The sequence below is a fragment of the Ochotona princeps genome, chromosome 16, assembly GCF_030435755.1.
Source record: "Ochotona princeps isolate mOchPri1 chromosome 16, mOchPri1.hap1, whole genome shotgun sequence".
In the NCBI taxonomy this organism is placed as follows: Eukaryota; Metazoa; Chordata; class Mammalia; order Lagomorpha; family Ochotonidae; genus Ochotona; species Ochotona princeps.
The window spans coordinates 18951743-18970466 of record NC_080847.1 but is presented as its reverse complement, the minus strand read 5'-3'; the positions used below and the strand labels follow the sequence as shown (position 1 = coordinate 18970466).

The window sequence follows — 18724 nt, the reverse complement described above, 5'->3', positions numbered from 1 at the left end:
AGGTTCATCAACTCTTTTATGAAAGAAGGCTTTCACCTAATAAGCAAAATGTATTTTGCTTAAGAATAGGATGAATTTGTTTCTTGTTTGTTTGAATTTTTATGTAATAAAGACACCGAGCAGTGGAGTGTTCTCCAAAGTAGCATAAAGCTAAATCTCATCATATAGCCTTGACTTAGAGACTCAAGAATGTCATTATATGCAAAGAAGCTATGCTATGCATGCTCATGAAAAATGAACAAAAAGTAAAATATATTATTTTATTATACCTAGAACTTGTGACCCTTTCATTACAAGCATTAAATTTCATATGCAATCATGAAAATTATATTGATTCTGAAGCTACAATTTTAAATAGTCTATTATTACTGTATGAAATACATTAGATTCTAGGAAAAAAGCAAAACGCTGTTATCTACAAGCTCATCTGTGCAATGTAATATAAATCTACACTGTGAAGTTTCCTTTTATATATTCCACATGTATATGTGTATACATATTTGTGTAATTTAAATATATGAGCATTTCTTTATAAAGTGCATATGCAATATACATAAATGTGTACTTTCTTAAATTATACTGCATAGTTTTGAAATATTTTAAATCTATCTTGTATTAAATACTTTACTATATTTTGAAACGTAAACCAATTTTGTAAAACCTAAATAAGATATATAATATGTAAGTTATAAAAAATATTTGTAAGAATATTTTTTCCCTACTTATCTTGCAACTTTTGGTAATTTATCATAAAAAAATGATTGTGTTTTAGGATCATGAATTCTAGGGCTCCTTGGGAGAAACAGGATACATTTCACTTATTAAATATATAATGCAAAAGAGACATTTATCAAGTGATTAGGAGGCACAAATTTAACCCAGTCACATAAGAGTAAATGAAGAAGCTCAATCACTTACTAATTTCAGTAGCGATGATTGTTATGTTGTGCCATACACTTAATTCTCTGTCAAGGGGTGTTGCCAGTGTTATCTTCCCATCATCCGCATTAATGTTGAACTGTCTCTCCAGGTCAGTGTGCCGGTCGATGGAAAACCTGCAAGACAGACATATCTGTAAATCTCTCAATGTTGCTATGATCCATGCATTCCACAGCAAGGCTTTAGTAATCCTGAGAGAGCCATAGTTGTAAAGTCAAATGTTTTGGGAAACTCAGTGGTATCATAATTTGTACAACAAAATGACTGAATGAGGCACAAGAAACTCAACAATTATTGTCCAAGGAGCAATTAGCTACCTATGCAACATGGAGGTCATAAACCACCATCCGTTTCAATAGGTAGCACCTTCAAAAACGGATACTGATGAAGAGTTAATTGGACAATCCATCACATTTATTAGACAGCTTATGATAATTAGCACTTGCCACAAAATATCTTATAAAACAATGGACTAAAGCCCAAAGCAGTATGGTGCTAGGCAATAAGCTACTCATGACAACTGAAGGGAAATATATGTTTCGCTAAATCTTCATTTAATTGAAATGCATTTAGAGGTCTCATTTTGCTTTTGATGGTGGTTGTTTTGTTTTCAGTTTAAGTACAGCATATATTTAGGTATTCTGTTATGATTCTGCATAATTTTTAAAAAATTTATAATTGATACTTTAGCATGCATGTATGCATCACTAAATTCTACTAAAGTAAGAATTTCACATGGACACGTTAGTACTTCCCCGATTGAGAAAAACTTAGAAAATAGTATAAGTAAGATGTCTAAGGGCTAAAGCAAACTCTTCTCAAGAACAATATTTAATTCTCAGTGCACAAATTGTATTGATACGTTTTATATACAAAGATTTTCCTTGGATTATGGATCATTGGTTTTGATTATGTTTAGGCCATACCAAACAGCAAGCAAACATGCAAAAAGTTGCCTGCAAATGGACATTGAAAGGAATTACAACAAGATAAAATGGAGGCACAAAAAAAAAGGCATGTATAATTCTATCAGTGCAACAGGTTCTGTAGAAATCTCTCCCACTGGAAGTTAGCACTTTAGAAGCACACAGGATATCTTTCCATTCAATGATTCTCATTAATTCTCAAGCCTAAAATCCATTGGTATAGAGAATATTACATTTTTTTTCTTTTTTTATTAATTCATTAATTACATTGTATTATGTGACACAGTTTCATAGATATTACCTTTTTTATACATTTTTTACTTAAAATTTTTCTGAAAATACGGAATGCTTCGCGAATTGGCATGTCATGCTTGCACAGGGCCCATGCTTATCTTCTCTGTATCGTTCCAGTTTCAGTGTAAGTGCTCTGGAAGCAAGCACCACTTTTTTGGACATTTTAGAATTTTTTGTCGATTCAAAAAGATGATAATGTTACAATAAAATGAAAGAAAAATGCTTGTAATTCTCTCTGTTTCATAGTATCTTTTTAACATTTCAGTGGGTGTCACAGAAAACTGGTTGTATCTTTGTATATGAATACGTATGTACCTATTTTTATTTATTTCTACCTATATTTAACCATGAGACAGCTGTTAGACAAGCAGATAAAGTAGGAAGACAGATGAAGTTCCCTCCTTCTTTTTAGCCATTTTTTCAATAAATCATATTACTTTCCTTTGTACTTGATTCAAAAGCTATCAAAAAATCCATCCTTGTTACAGCCTCAGCACCAAAGGCAAGCATCGGTAAAAGTTTGGAATAATTCCAGCAGGACCTTAATATGTCAATGTATATTGACACACTGCTTTTAAAAATATGTGAAATGAAATTGCAATTCCTGATTTTGCAATTTCTTCACACCACTCATAACCGAGAAACTCATCTATTAGCTCTAGTCCAAGAATTTACAAACTATTCTCAGCTCAACTCCCTAAGATGATTTGAGAAATTCAGAAAGGATTTAAAGCAAAGATGGATAGGAATTAACAGTGCTTCGACAAAATACATATAATGAAGAGTTTTTTTTTACAGCAAAGTGCTTGAGTCTGTTATAACACAAAGGAAAACGATGATTGATTAGATGAAGAATTCTCGTTTCACTACAAAATCACTAAACAGACATACACTTTGTTTTACATATAATGTGTGCTCTGATTCCTAAAAAAGCTAAAAACCAACCAGTGGACTAATAATTACTTTCTTCATTCCAAACATGCCCATAGGTTCTAGTGGTTTTATTATCTCACAACTGATAATCCAAATATTCTTGTATCAGCTAATTTTCTTAAGACTATAACCAACTAAATATGTGCATCCCAAATCAGAAACTCTGCTATTTTATTGCTGTCTAACAGTGGTCTTGAAATTTTATACTAGAAAAACTAGTGGGAATAACAACAGGGCATTTGGAATTTGACAATTAAAAAGAAGAAAACTTATTCAGATATGTCATGCAGATCACAAACTGGGAAGAAATGAGATCTTTTACATATCGCCACTTCTGAGATAATCAGTGAATTCACTGGGCCTCGGTTTCTTGCTTATAGACATGAAATATCTATATCTAAAAGTGATGAAAAATTAAAAGGTCTAGCACTGTGGCATAACACCAACATTTAACATGGGTCCCAGTTTGCATCCTGGCTGCTTCATTTCTAATCCATCTCCCTGCTAATGGCCTGGAAAAAGCAGCGCAAGATGGTACAAGCTTTGGGACCTACCACCTGTGCGGGAGGCCTGGGTAAAGTTCCTGGCTCCTGGCTTCTTCATTCTGGCTCTGTCCTGCCCCTTGGAGCTATCTCAGGAGTGAACCAGTAGTTGAAAGATTTCGCCCACTCTGTCTCTTCCTTGTGTAATTCTGACTTTCAAATAAAAAAGAACAGATCTTCAAAACAATAGAAAGCCAAATCAATCTTGGTATTTAACTGTAAATAAATACAAGATCATCATCACCATCATAATTGTGATCATTTCTTGTTAAAAGAAATTAACAAAATTACTTATTTACAACATTTAACAGATTTTTTTTCTTAAAATACTGTAAATGGTAAAATAAATATTTAGTGTGATTGAATTTTCACATTTCTACCAAAAGTAGATTTTTTTTCTCATCTTTAAGTTCCATTTCATGACAGACTTTATGGGATGAGTCATAAGAATGAGTAAAAGAGGTTATAAATACAGCTCTTTAGTAAGATCAGAGGTAAGACTGTCATAATATTACAAGACTGCACAAATGAAAGAGCTTGATAAGAAAGGAACGACGTAGTTTAAAATTCAGTTTTAAGTCTACCTCAACTATTTTGAGACACTTCTTGCTGCCTCTTTGCACATTCAATTGCCTTATTATAAGGGCTCACAAGAGTGGCTAAATACCACAGAAATTCCATCTGAGCCTTACACCCAGTAGGAATGCACTAACCACCACATTCATGGCAAGCACAGAGCAAGATGCACTTTGCGTCTTCCATTCTGTTCCCTCCCTCCGTGTTCAGTGGTGGTGGCGAGGGTCGGTTCCTGGATTTCCCCTTACACAAAGCAGCATAGCATTTTCGTGTAGTTAGTGCACATCCTCTATACTTTAAATCATCTTTAGATTATGTATAATACCTAACACAAAGCATCTCCTATGTTCATGGTTATTATGGCATTGCTTAAGAAATAATGACAAGAAAACACAGATCTGAACATATTTGGTACATAGGCATCCATTGTGGGACTAACACACAGAACAGAAACAAGACGCAAAGGGAATGATGCTATCGAGTGCTAGAGCTAGATGGAAGACTTATGAAATGGGGAAAGGGAGGGGGTGTACCTATACCTCACTTCATTCACATGCTTTCAGTATAGTGCTCAGCAAGGGCACAGCGGCAAGTTTTACCAGTTGGAAATTTTTGGGACTGTTGTAAAAGGTTCTGCAAACACAGAACCCTAGGGGTGTAATCAATCAACTGTGGAAGCCAGCACACAAAGATGCTAGTTTAAATGACTGAAGACTGAGGGTGATGTGAGTGGGTGATTGACACAGCAGTTAAAATACCCGATGGGATGTCTACATCTCATACCAGAGTGCGTGGGTTTGAGCCCTGGCTCCACTCCTGATTCAAGCATCTGGTAATGTGCTCCCTGGCATGCAGCAGGTTTGGCTCTAGTACTTGGGCACTTATCTCTCAAATGGGAATTGAGTTCCTGGCTTCAGATTGCTCCAGTCCCATTTGGGAAATGAAACAATGGAAGGAATATCTGACTGTCTCCAGCTCTTTGTATTGTTGTCTTACACATGACATACATTAGAAGACTTAAAATGCATATACAGTTGGAAAGGCAGAGCAAGAAATAATATAAAACTAATGATACAGTATACTGATATTTTTGGTAACACTGTACCTGTTTGTTTTTCTATCAACGTGTCATCAAAGTCTCCATCACATGAACCCATTGAAGCCTATTATTTTCGGGCAGGTTTAATTATGTTTTCCTATTAGATATTTTATAAGATGTATTTTAAAAAGTGAAATGTTAATCATGCCATTTTTAGAAATATTCTGAGATGTAGTCTCACACGCCTCCGCATCCTACTTCCTACACATACCCCAGCTACATCATTGCACCTCTTGCTGCAAAAGCCACCCTTCTTCATTCTGGTCCTTAGAGCTGCCCCCACACATTCTATCCTTTCAGTTCCTCCAATCTTATCTACTCATTCATAGCTGCAATAAGGAGCAACACTTAAAATTGCAACATGATGACAAATTTTCCCCTTGAGGGAAAACAGTTTTAAAGAGAAATGGAATGAGATAAAAACAGTAAATGTGGGATTATGACTTGGATTCCAGACTCCAATGTACTTTGTACGCTGTCAGCACGCCATGATGTTTTGGAAGGAGACCCTAAGGCCAGTTCATTTTCCTGGAGTCCTCAATGCCCTTCTGATTAGCGGCATGTAAGACTGAAGCCAGAGTATGTATATAATAGAATCACACCTGGAGAATCACACTAAAACTGTATACTTCTTCTTGATCTCAGATACTCATCAACAAGAGGTAGAAACGATCTGCTTCACAGAGTGTTACTTGTCCATAAAAAACTTGAAAGGTAACTCATATTAGACACACAAAAAATTACTAAACAGAATTAACCCATTTCTCAGTGTGTAAGAGATCCCATTAAGCTCATATTGATAGAGTAGATGAAAATAGAGGCAAGGGGAAGTGGGGGAGGAGTTAGGAGGATCTGGGCGGAGGGCTGAGCGTCTCAACCCCCGGGGCAGCTATTGCTGCCCGGAGGGCTCGGGTTCCCCGCCACGATTCCAGCCTAGCACAGCCAGGCTTACCACCACGTACGTACATACATGGGGTGAGTGGCTCCCGGGTGGCCAGTGCTCCATTTGGCACCAGGCTGTGCCTGCTGGCCGCCCGGCCAGGAAGTTCTGGAATTGTTTTGTTTGATATGCTACATGAATCGCTCCATGCTGACCCCACAGTTCTCTGAGAATGTGTATTAGTCCTTAAGATTCTCAATGGCAGTAAATCTTCCTCTGAAGAACCTGTAGTCACTTTATAGTGCAGATTGCCAACACCAGTTCATTCAAAAGGCAAAATTCAGGGCTTGTCCAGCAGGATACCCCATTACCTGATAGGATGAGGGATCAGCAGAGGGGTCACAGAAGGCAAGACTATGACATTGTCTGGCATTTGACAACCATACTCGGGGCTAGAATGTGTCAGGTATGTGTGGACCAATCCCCGTGGAAACTCTGACCCCACTAGATGGTTTAGAAGGGCCGGTGGAGTCTATGCAGGAGGCATGACAGTCCTTGGGGTGCACTGGGCTGATCCAGAGCAACCTCTGGCATACTTAACACTGGCTGGGAACAGGCCTGGTTGGGGAGCTTGGGGGAGGCCTTGGCTGGGTGGAGCTTACCACTAAGGGGCACAGGAACTGGAAGGGGGCTGAGGTCTGGTTGGGTCACAGTTGTAATCCCTTGGCACAAATATGGATTCGGACTTGACGCACCATGCCAGGTTAGACCGCAACACAGTTTGGTGCTCTGGAGGACCAGGATAGATGTGGGACGGGCTCGGCTAGGTTTCAACCCCAACTGAGCCATATGTGAGCTATATGTGGGTATGGACGAGCCAAGGCTGGGCTGAAACTCTCAACAGCAGGAACCAGAATGGGTTGAAGAGCGGTGCTGGCTGAAGGACCTGCTGGTATGCGTGAAGCCTGACACCAGGAAGGGGTCTGATGGAGGAATCTGAACAGTTCCTCTGACAGGACACTGACCCTACAAATAAACGCAGAAAGCATGGAGGTAAACAACCCAGAAGAGGCCTCGGAAAGTGACCCACTGGCATACATTTGGCTCGGGTTGGGGGCAGACCAGGCTGAGTCAGTTCACGTCACCCACTGGCAAGTCCGAGTGCTGGAACTGTGTGGGGGCCTGGCCAGGTTTGGTTGCGATAAAAACAGTACAAAACACAAAATGCCAAGGTGAAATGGCCTGTGCCAGTAGGGAATACAGCACCCGACCAGCACACCTCCCACTGGTTTAGGTGAGGGACGAGTGTGTGATGGGCAGAGCCGGGAAGAGCTGCAATACTTATTGGTTCCAATGGAGGTCGGGGCTCAGAACAGAACCAACCCAGGGGTTACAACCACCAGCTGATCGGAGTGGTGGACTGTGGCGGGCACTGTGCTTACTAGTAGTACATGTAGGAGCCTGGACTGGGAACACCTCAAAGTTTCTTTGGGATTCCCCTGAACAAAATGGAGGAATCACAACATTAACCAAGAAAAGATGGAAGGTGGAGTAGATGAATCAACCACCTCAGCTATAGGTTTGCAGCGAAAAACTGGACAAGGGGAAACTCTAAGATGGACTGTGTCAATCAGTGGACTCTGCACCAGTCTCATCGTACCTGGATTGTTGTTGATGATACGTTGGAGCTTCTAATTGATAGAGGTGACACTCTGCTGACTCTGCCTTCAAACCTGAGAGGGCCTCCCTAAGAGGCCGTTGAACTTGACTGGACAGTGGGATGCTGGACTCTTTATGGTGTGAGGTTGTAATTAGGGAATCCCAACGGAACTTGAGCTGTGGTTATGCATCATGGTGAAGGAATTCACTATGGGGGAAGGGTTTGGGGTGAAGGGGGGAGAATCCCAGTACCTATGAAATTGTGTCATGTAATACAATGTAATTAATGAATAAATGAGTAGTAAAAAAAATAGAGGCAAGGAAATATATAAAGACTGACATTCATATTCTTTAACGGTTCATGGAAAAACCAAACCATTCAACTTACAGTTGAAAAGCATTCCAAAATTATTTTTGTTATTTACCCATGTCAGTGTGAAGTACTTCTACTATTCTATTGCTACTGCTAAAGTTATTCCTACTGCTACTACTACAATGGGTATCCATATAAATCACAGGGTCTGAGCTAAAGAGACCAGAAGCTTGATAAGTTTCCCAGCTTCTAAGACGTGCACCAGGACTTCCTACATGTCCTTAAGTTCTGCTGCTCTTCAGTTATATATACCAAAAATACGGCCTGTCTTTCAAGGGCAAAATGTCCAATTCATAAGCGTAATATCACATAAACGAGATTTTCATACTGGAGTTACTCAATAGTTACTTTTTGGAAAGATGTTGAAACATTTATTGAGCATGTGTTGTTATAATGCCTAACATAAAGAGATAAAACATAAAATATAAAGAGATATAAAGACAAACAAGAGATGGGAGAGGGAAAGAGGAAGAATAAAATATCAAGTTGTATAATGTCTTCTAATTTATTCTTTATTTCATAATACTATTTTTTTACATTTGAAAAGCAGAGCATCATAAAGAGTAGAGGAGAGAGAAAGTGAGAGAGAGAAAAAAAAAGCAGAGAAAGAGTTCTTTCATCTGCTGGTTCACTTCCCAAAGGAGTACAACAGCTAGTTCTTGGTAAAAATCAAAGCTATGAGCTAGGAACTCCCTCTGAGCCAAGAACTAACACCTTAACTGTCTCTCATATGGATGCCAAGGACCCAAGTATTTGTGGTCTATCTTACTGCTTTCCCAGGAGCGCTAGCAGGAACTTGGCTAGGCATTGGAACAAGCACTCTGACATGGCAGACTGTCACTACAGGCAACAGCATAGCCTCAGGTGCCACAAGGCTTACACCTCTAATTCATATGATTAAAGGCCTAGTATTTCTTTCTGTAATATTGTAGCCTCCATCATATGTATATTATACACACTAGGCTTGTTCTCTTTTTTTTTTTTCTGAATTGCTTGTAGTGCTAAAGATAAAAGATCTAGTACTGAGAAGAACTATGTGTGTATCAGAAAACTATCTTTCTGCCCCAGTCAAAACAAACTTCTCATTAACACAGTGAGAAGACGCCTGTGAGAGAATGGGCTCTTCGGGTCATGTTAATTTCTGTCCTAATGATGAAACTTTCGGAAACAGAGACCCTTTCAAGTCTATTTACACATGTTTTAGAAACCGCATCATCCATGATCACTAGCATTCACAAAGCCCATTCAAATGTTTCCATTTTTAATCTAACATTCTGATTGTCTTCAATTTTATGGCTTCTTTACCCCGTGGGGCTGTTTCTTAAAATGAAATGTTCAAGACTTCATTATTTTATGTCATGGAATTAAGGACAAAAATGCCAGAAATTTCTTCCCTAATTACTCAGCCCCTTGTTCAAAGAGGGTAGTGTAACAGACAAGTCTCTGACATCAGACGCAGTATGTATCACCAGTTTATTTAATTCTGAGTTGCTTACAAAGATCAGAAGCAAATTTGAGAAAATATAGTGGTGCAGTGGATGAGAATTTGCTGAAATGGCTAACTGAATTTAATTATCTGTGGAACTAGCAAACATCTGGCTTGCTACAACTGCTGATATAAAATAACTTTAAATGGAGTGACATAGTTCCTCCAGGAACACAGTCCAACTACACATCCCACCTCCAGTATGAATATGTGCATATGCATGTAAAAATGTACATTCAGCTTTTTCTTGAAAATGCACGTATATAGTTTCCTACCTATTCCAACTCATTCTGAGTGTATCCAGGCTGCCAGAATCCTCATTCTCTGTCAGTCTCTTTTGTTTGTTTGCAGGACAGAGCATCAGACTTTGACACTGTTGTGAAGACTTTGGTGATTTTTAAAATCGCAATCCTAAGGTCAAAGAGTCTTTAGTTTGCATTCCTAGGGACTCTAGGGCAACCAAAGCAAACTGCAGGTGAAGCTTGCAGTGCACACAGGCAGCCTCCCAGATTAACATAATAATGAGATAAATAAATAACAGGTTAAAAAGTTATTCACAGCCGAATTCATTCCGGCACAATAAGCACAGATTTGTGAAAATCTAATATTACTTCAGACAATAAATCTTCTGTTCCTAACTTCTCTGCTAAGCCAATTAATACATCTGCATTTCAATCACTTCCTATAAAAATGAGAACAATAGCACTGCCTATCTTAAAAGGTTAATGCACAGCTAAAATGAGCTAATGCATTGTAATTGTCCTTACGCTTTATTAACTGATATCAGAGTGAATGTTTATCATTATTTGTAGAAGAGACTCTGACAAATATTTAGGTGAACCACCACAGCACTAGCAAAAGCCCTTGAAAGAGTCCGGTCTTTGGCCTTCACATGGCATAGTTTTGTTGTCTTTCTGCCTGATTTCCCCAAATTGGAAGGAGAATCACTCCATGCAAATCATTCTCCTGTGCCTTTGAGTCTACTGGGTGTTAAATACATACATCTCAAGAGTTCGAACCAGTGCCAACTCCTTTGGAGCCAGATTTCCTGAGTGTGTGATTTTTAGAGTGTGTTCCACAGGCACTCAGGGAAAATCACATTATAAAGCCAGTCTCATGCATTACCTTCTGCAGCATTGGGGCAACACAAAAAGTTACTCCCTAATGATTCCTTAAGTTTGACATACTCTCAGTTCTGCAGAATTTACATAATACCTTTGGAGAAACTAGAACATATTTTTCTTAGACTCAGGAAAATAACCATGCATAATTGAAAATTCTGATGGCAAACATAGAAAAATACAATGTGTTTTATAACCTGAGAAGAGATTAAAATTAAATTTTTATCTTTTATGTAATTTTAATAATGTCTTAGTGATTGACTCTGATGGCCAAGTGTGATACTAATCCATTGAAAAAAGCCACTCCAACACATTGCTGTGACATTTCCATTGCTTTGAATGAAAACTGGCTCGCTTTGTAACATGATAATGTTTCTAAGGCAATGTAAAAGGATTTCTAAGTCTCTGAGAGGTGTGTGTGCGTGTGTGTGTGTGTGTGTGTGTGTGTGTGTGTATGCCCGCACTGGGGAGAGCTACTGGTCAGAGACCCCACCAGGGGGAGGCAGTGTCTATTCTGAAACACAGCCAAAACAGGAATCTTCAGGAAAACCACACTGGCAAAACATCCTCAGCAGAGAAAAAGTGACAAAACAAGGGTTTGGACCCATTTAGGAAACTATAAAATCTAAGGCCAAACGACATGCCAGGGCAGCTAAGCTCTGAATCCTTTTCAGTCTTTGCATTCCATTTCATCCTTTCCCTCCTACATTCACTGTATTTAATGACTATCTCCTATGTGAAAAATAATGGCTTAAAGTGTCAAGATGATATACCTTGCCACCATGTAACTGAGTCTGTGTATAGGAGAAGGCACCTAGAAACCCACATAAATAAGCCTTTTCAGAGATAATAATGATGCAGAAAAAAAAAAGAACTTAAAGATATAAAATAGTACCCAAAATACTCCTATTAAGTGAAAGCACACACAAGAAGTCTGAGTTAGAAATATGCCATGTGTTGAAAGATTAGTATGGTTGAAGTTTTGGAGAAAAAGAATGGGGGATGAGTATTACAGAGCAAACCACAAAGGACAGTAGAAAACATGCTGTTATGGAGTGCAGCCAGTGATAGTCAGCACCCCTTGACATGGGCAAATGGAATGTGGCTGTGTCCCCCACCCTCTGTCCTGAAGGTGGGGCCTAACAGCAATGGAATGTTACTCCATCCTTAGGGAGAAGCCCTCAGCCACTCTCCCCTACCACCTAGGTGTTCATTCTGTCCACCTGTTATTCTCACCTACCATCTGAGAGGGGCAGTATTGCACTGTTGTGTAACCACTTCCCTCACAAGCCCCTGTAAAGGCTCATGATAAGGAGGGGCTCGCTCTCTTGGTCTTGTGTTTGGTCATGTGCTTCTGTTGCTCTGGCACCCCGATTCTTGGCCTCCTCGGGACAGGTAGCCTCTGAGCATGGCTCCTGTGTGTCTGTATTCCTCACCCTCTGTTTACTGCCTAGGTAGGACCAATTAAGATAGCAATGTTAAGATGCTTTGTATTTCTGGTTTGTGTGCTGTCGGGAGTTCTAGGAGAGGTGAGGCCTAGCAGTAGTGGAATGTGGGAGACAGGCTGGGGAGGGCTGAATGTCTACAGCTTTTTAAGTTTGTCCAGGTTATTCATTGCATGTCTCTTAGGATAACTAATATTGTTGGGGAAGCTGGGACATAGGTCTTCAGCTTAATGGATGGACTTGAGGCCAATGACCATTTGCTCCTCTTGGGGTTACGTTTGGTTGGATTATGATTGGTTGGATTGCCATATGGAATTGTGATTTGTTATTTCTAGTGGGCTCTTTTATCACCAAGCTTGCTTAATAAGGACTCTTTAATAAACCTTAGACTTGTCTGGTGTGATCTCGCTCACACCCCATAACAATTGTAAGAAAAACTACTTATTCCTATAGGAAATGGGGAACCACTTTAAAATGTAAATACATAAATACCATCCTAACCTTGGCTGTCCTTCTCATATGGGTACCTGTTCAAGACCTGGCTGCTCCGCTTTCGGTTAAGTTCCTAACATGGCCAACTCAATGTACATGGGAAAGCAGCAGATGACGGTCTAAGGGTCCCTGAACCCTTATGGAAGACCTGGAAGAAGCTCTAGGCATCTGGCTTAGGTTTTGCACAGCCCTGGACATTGTGGCCATCTTGGGAATGAACCAGCGGATGAATTATCAGTTTCAGTTAAAATACAAATAATAAAAAAGGGCAACACATAAATCTTTTAAATAAATAAAAAAGCAGGGCTATTGAAAATATCATAAACTGCTATGAATTTTAAATTTTAATTGAACATTATTGCTCAGTTAGCAAATGCTGAAGACATGCAGTCAATGTTGAAAATTAAGTTGTAATAAGATTCAGCATTAACTCTTAAAGTATAGAGATAAACTGATTTTGAAATGGGTTATTTATTTGTCTAACACTGTAACAACAATGAAAGTAAACCATTTCAATGTTATTCTTTTTGCAGGACAAAAACAAATTTGTGCTAAAAGTATTCTTCCTTAAAAAACTGTCCATGATCTAAACTGATTTTAAATACTTAAACAAGTGAAAAGCCAATATCATACACTTGATGCTTTTTTGAGGTTAGCTGTAAATACTTGGTCTTTTTCCAGTAAGATCATGTCCTTCTCCACCATCTGCATGCTTCTTTCCTTCCACATCTATTTTGTTTAATTTCAGATCTATGCCTCTGGATGAGCATTTGGGTCATTTTTTGACCCTTGTAACAGTGAATACATTTTCTGTGATTTTGGCTCTTTTGAGGGATTTTATCAATTTTATTCTCATTTGTAATGAAGATGCACATTTTCATCATAAATGAAAAAGCACCATTGCAACTTGATATACCAGACTTGACTTGTAGCCTTAGGCCTATTAGAAAGACATTGACCAGGACTGTCCTATTGACCTCAGTGAGGATACGATATGGGATAGAGTATTCAACATTTTTAAAAGATCTTTAAGATTTATTTGAAAGTCAGAGTTACACAGAGCAAGAGTGAGAGAGAGATCCACCATCCATTGATTCACTCCCCATATGTCCTCAACTGCCAGGACTGGACCAGACTGAACCCAGAGCCTCTTCCAGCTCTTCCATGTGGTGACAGGGACACAGAAATGTGGGCTCTCTTCCGCTGCATTTTTCAGGTCATTTGCAGAGAGTTGGATTGGAAGTAGAGTAGCCAGAGATGAACTTTTGTCAACATGGGATGCTAGCAATTCAGAAGTGCCTTTTCCACTATGCCACAATGCCAGTCCCATAATAAACATTAGAGCTATGAAAGGGAATGGAATTTCTTCCTTTTTATCATGCTCTTTCAAAAAAAAATGTAATATTACATTTTCTCTGCAACATTACATCATATCTGATTGTCCTTTAACAAAAGCAAGGTTGTATAATATACTGTGTCAAATCAAAACGTAGAAATACAATGAAAAATAAAAGGCTTGGTTGAAATAACTCCCACAAATATTGGAACATCAGATAAGGATGCCAATATTCCTTTGTAATGATGCAGAATAAAGGATTTATTTAGACTTAAGAGTATAATAACAGTAGATATCACTGCTCAGCCAACATACGCATCATTGTTTCTCTCAAAACATAAATATCATTATTGAGTTTTTGTTCCCTGCAAGGGATAAAGGCTTCACCAATCAGGAAACAAAACAGGCTGCTGCTAAGTCCTGGATCCACATTGTAACTTCTCTCAGAATTCATAAATTCTATTGTGATAATAGGTTGCTTGTTTTGAAATAATTTATGAAGAAATGCCGTTTTGTTACTGAAACCTGCGTACCAGGTTTGCCACTGACCATCTTTCATGCAACTTGATTTGCAGGTTTCAGGCTTGCACCTCTAAAATGTGTATAAGACACACACACACACACACACACACACACACACACACACACACACACAAATAAGAGATTATTGACTAAACACGTGATGTCAATGTCAAAACATGGACCTGGGACCTAGAGAGAAGGACGCTGGCGTTGTGAGGGGCATAGCCAGTTGATAGCCTGCAGCAATCTTCCCAGGAGAGCTCTGAGTCACAGGGTCGTCCCTCCTCAGGGTTCACCTGGAGTCAGAGTTGTAAAAGCTCCACATTTTGTCATGGTGCACATCTCCTCTGACAGCAGTGTTCAATTCCAGAGGCACCCCAAGTTTGCACCACAGTTGCAGAAAGAATGAGCTGCTGTGCATTTCTGCTCAAACCCATTCTGGCCCAACCTCTTCTCTTTCCTAACAAACATCTTGTACCTCAAGCTCCAAGTACTTCCAGAGAGTATAATCTGTGTGACTGCTGGTTAATGAAGATAGGAAAATGTGTAAGTCACAAAATGAACTTCATAAAGTACCAAGTATATGCACTTTATATATGAGGGCATGATATTAAAATCCTAAATATACATGAATGAAGATCCCCATAATATCCAACAAGGTGAGCATTACAGCATTTCTCAAGATGCCCTTTGCATTCTGTATGGCAGTCATAAAGATTTACCTGAAGGCTACATTAAGCACATTTTTGGTGCAATCAATCAGTATGACCATGTGCTGTATGGGCTCCAAGGATCCTAAGGGTCCCAGGCTTTAAGGAAGTTTGGAGGATGCCTGTTACTACTGGACGCAGCTGTAGATTCACATAGAATTACAGACAAGCTTAACGTAAGGTACGTTGAACGTTGTTAACAAAAGGGAATGTTAAGTTTTTGAAGTTATAATAAAATTGACACATATATAATGATCCTGATTAAACATAACAAAATACACGAATCCAAAAACGATAATGACATGCCATAAATATGTACAAGTTGTTTATACGTTTATCTAAAAATTGGGGGCATATGCAAATAATTTAAAGAGAATCCGTTTGCTAAAATTCTAAGCATTTGTTTTATGACTCTTAACTTTAGATAATTTTTGGAGTAAAATTCTTGCTTAGTAGAATAGAGTAGGTATCCACTGTTGAAATTACTGATAAAAATCTAAGTACTTATCAGTGTAGTGTGGGGCTTGGCAATATAGTTTTGTAAATAGTTTAGGTTATTGCAGAGCGTATTTCTGTCAAAGCTGTTCACTTCTGAAGTTATAGAATATAAAATCATGGTGGGCTTAAAAAAGAAGTGGGGCCTTGCGCAATGGCTCAATTGGCTAATCCTGCTCCTTCAAGTGCTGGGACCCTATCCAGAGACTGGTTCATGTCCTGGCTGCTCTGCTTCCCATCCAGCTTCCTGCTTGTGGCCTGGGAGGGCAGTAGAGGATGGCACAAAGCCTTGGGACTCTGCACCTGTGTGGGAATCTGGAGGAGGTTCCTGGCTCAGCTCTGGGCATTGCAGCCACTTGGGGGATGAATGAGTGGATGGAAGATCTTTATCTCTGTAGATCTGCCTTTCCAATAAAAATAATGAACAAATTATCTATCTATCTATCTATCTATCTATCCATCTATCTTTTTTAAAAAGTAGCCAACTTTATTTGACCAAAAAAAAAAAAAAAGAACTCGATTTCTCCCTTTAATAGCCTCTTTGAAACAAAAAAAGAATTTAAATCGCAATAAAAAAGCATACAGCGTGTTGGGAACAAGAGTACTGGCTAGCATGGGGCTTACCTGGACTCCCTAACATCAACAGGGCTCTCTCAAGCCCTTCAGGCCTTCTGAGGACCACAGTCCATCAAATGGACTGCTCCACTCCTTCTGGGAAAGTGTCACGAATCTTAGCAAATCACCTTACAAGAAAAATCTAAAGGAAGGGAAGTTGAGTCACGCTGATCTGAGTTTACTGTCTACAGTCCCAACAGCATCCTTTACAGCACCGTTAGGGAAAAACTGCCCTTGGACAGAGGCAGCATACATCCATTTTTCAAATTTCACAGGCATAAATACAGTTTTATATTCTAAAAAATGTTTCACTAAACATCGGTAGGCAGCCTCGCTATAGAAAATTTACAGGAAGATACAATTCTGAGGCAACTGCAAGTGAAGATGCTATTTAGAGCCACACATAATGAAATAAACCCCTTAGTTATGAATCAGTTATTATATTTCACTGAACTCCAACTGTTTCTTTCTCACTGCTTAATTTCTTTCGCGCTCTTGTTATTATGCCTAAAGAAACCATTTTAACATTTTCTCGAATGCACTTTGAGTATCAAAAATTCCATCGACAAGTTTGCAGGGATTTTGCCTCTAATTGCTCCACTCGTTGCTCTATCGGCTTTAATAAATAATATTATCTGGTTCTGCCAGTCCTGGACTTCAATGGTCCCTGTATCACATGTTATTTACTATTCCTCCATGAAAGAAAAATGAGTCTTTTTTAACCCCAAAGTGCAGGGTTAGGGAGAGAGTGAGACAGAGGGAAATTAGGTAGAGGAAAAAAAAATAAAAATTAGAGAAAACAACAACACAATGTCCTCCTTACCTACCCACACACGAATATACAATTCTCTACATAGTGAAGTATTTCCTCGTTGACGTCATTAGACATGGATGGTTGCTGGGGTCATATTTCAGTTAGTGATGACCCTTTCCTTCCATGTGACTCTAAAGCTCTAGAATAGGCTTCATGAGTCACTTTCAGGTAGCGTGTAGTGAAGTCACAGATGACTGTGATGGATGTGTTCCTTCAATGTATATTAACTCATCTTATTACTGGAAAGTATGGCTGAGAGTGACAGAGATTGCATCTCTATAGAAGTGTCCTAGAAATCATCGGATCCCACTAGTATTAACTGGATAAATAAATCAATTCATTGAAAATGCATAAATGAACATAGGGGTTATGCTGATGAAAGAATGAAAGGGTGTGTGAATAGGTGAGTATGAAGTGATTACTCTAGGTTCAATTACAACAAATATGGTGAGTTCTTAAAACAGCGCTCTGGTTTTGAATTAGTAGACAAACCAGTCTTTTATCTGGTGAAAACAGTCCATGAATTAAATAAACCATGTTCTAGTTGTTTAAGAATACTAGTCTTTCTACATTACCATTGTATACTGTGCGTAGGCATGAAAAAGAGTGTACCTTCTATAGAAAATAGAACAGAAGTTGCTGGGGAAAAAAAACAGAAAACCAGAATATGAAAGCAATCCAGTGGTCCCTTTGCTATTGATTTTTATAAGATGTGATGTAAGAGGGCACTGCAAACGATCTTGGAAGATGTATACTAAAAATAATAATAATAATAATACACAGAACTTTAAAAAATAGTAACAAATAATATTGTTGATTCATCTATTTGCAAGCCTGAAACTGAGTTACAGAATCTTGTTCTGCTGCTCCACTCCACGGTGGCTAACCGTTGGGGCCAGGCATGTGAGACTCCATCTGGATTTGTCACATGGGTGACAGGATACAAGCCCTCGTGCCATCATTCTCCGCTTTCTCAGGCACATTGGCAGGAATCCCAGGACTCAGCCTGGTTCTCCTATTGGATGGTAGCGCCAGAAACATCAGCTTAACCTATTGTATCACAGCATCAGCCCCCAAACAGGTTTTAATTCCATTCTTGTTAACTAGATTATCCTCATATACTTGTAGATGCAAAACAATAATATTCAGTCTAAACAGAAGGAAATCCTGAAATAGGACAGAACATAAAAAAAAAAAAATTCAGGACATTCATGCCAACTGAAATAAGCTGATCACAAAAGGAAACACGTTGCATGATTCCACTTCTACGATGAGGTGTTTAACATGGTCCAACAGGAATCACAAAGAGAAGAATGGCGATTACCAGGGCCTGGAGGAACGGGTAAGCTGGAGGAACGAGTAGCTGGTAAGCCACAGGCATAGTTTTTAGTAACATAAAACAAGTAAGCTCTAAAGATGCTGTACATCATTGTGCCTATAGATAATACAACACAGCACGTCTAAAAA

The 18724-nt window shown here is 38.9% G+C and overlaps 1 protein-coding gene and 1 non-coding gene across 4 annotated transcripts in view; both read right to left on the bottom strand.

The window, feature by feature from the left end:
- The window catches only part of CDH8 (cadherin 8), a 346924-nt gene that overhangs the window by 112538 nt on the left and 215662 nt on the right, over nt 1–18724 (bottom strand). For all 3 annotated transcript variants that reach the window (XM_058674767.1, XM_058674770.1, XM_058674768.1), the window contains exon 8: nt 919–1055. In XM_058674767.1, the coding sequence (XP_058530750.1) occupies nt 919–1055 (137 nt within the window). The remainder of the gene's footprint in view (nt 1–918; nt 1056–18724) is intronic.
- Nucleotides 2200–2306, bottom strand: LOC131482299 (U6 spliceosomal RNA). The gene has a single exon (XR_009246879.1). It is a non-coding gene; the product is annotated as a U6 spliceosomal RNA (small nuclear RNA).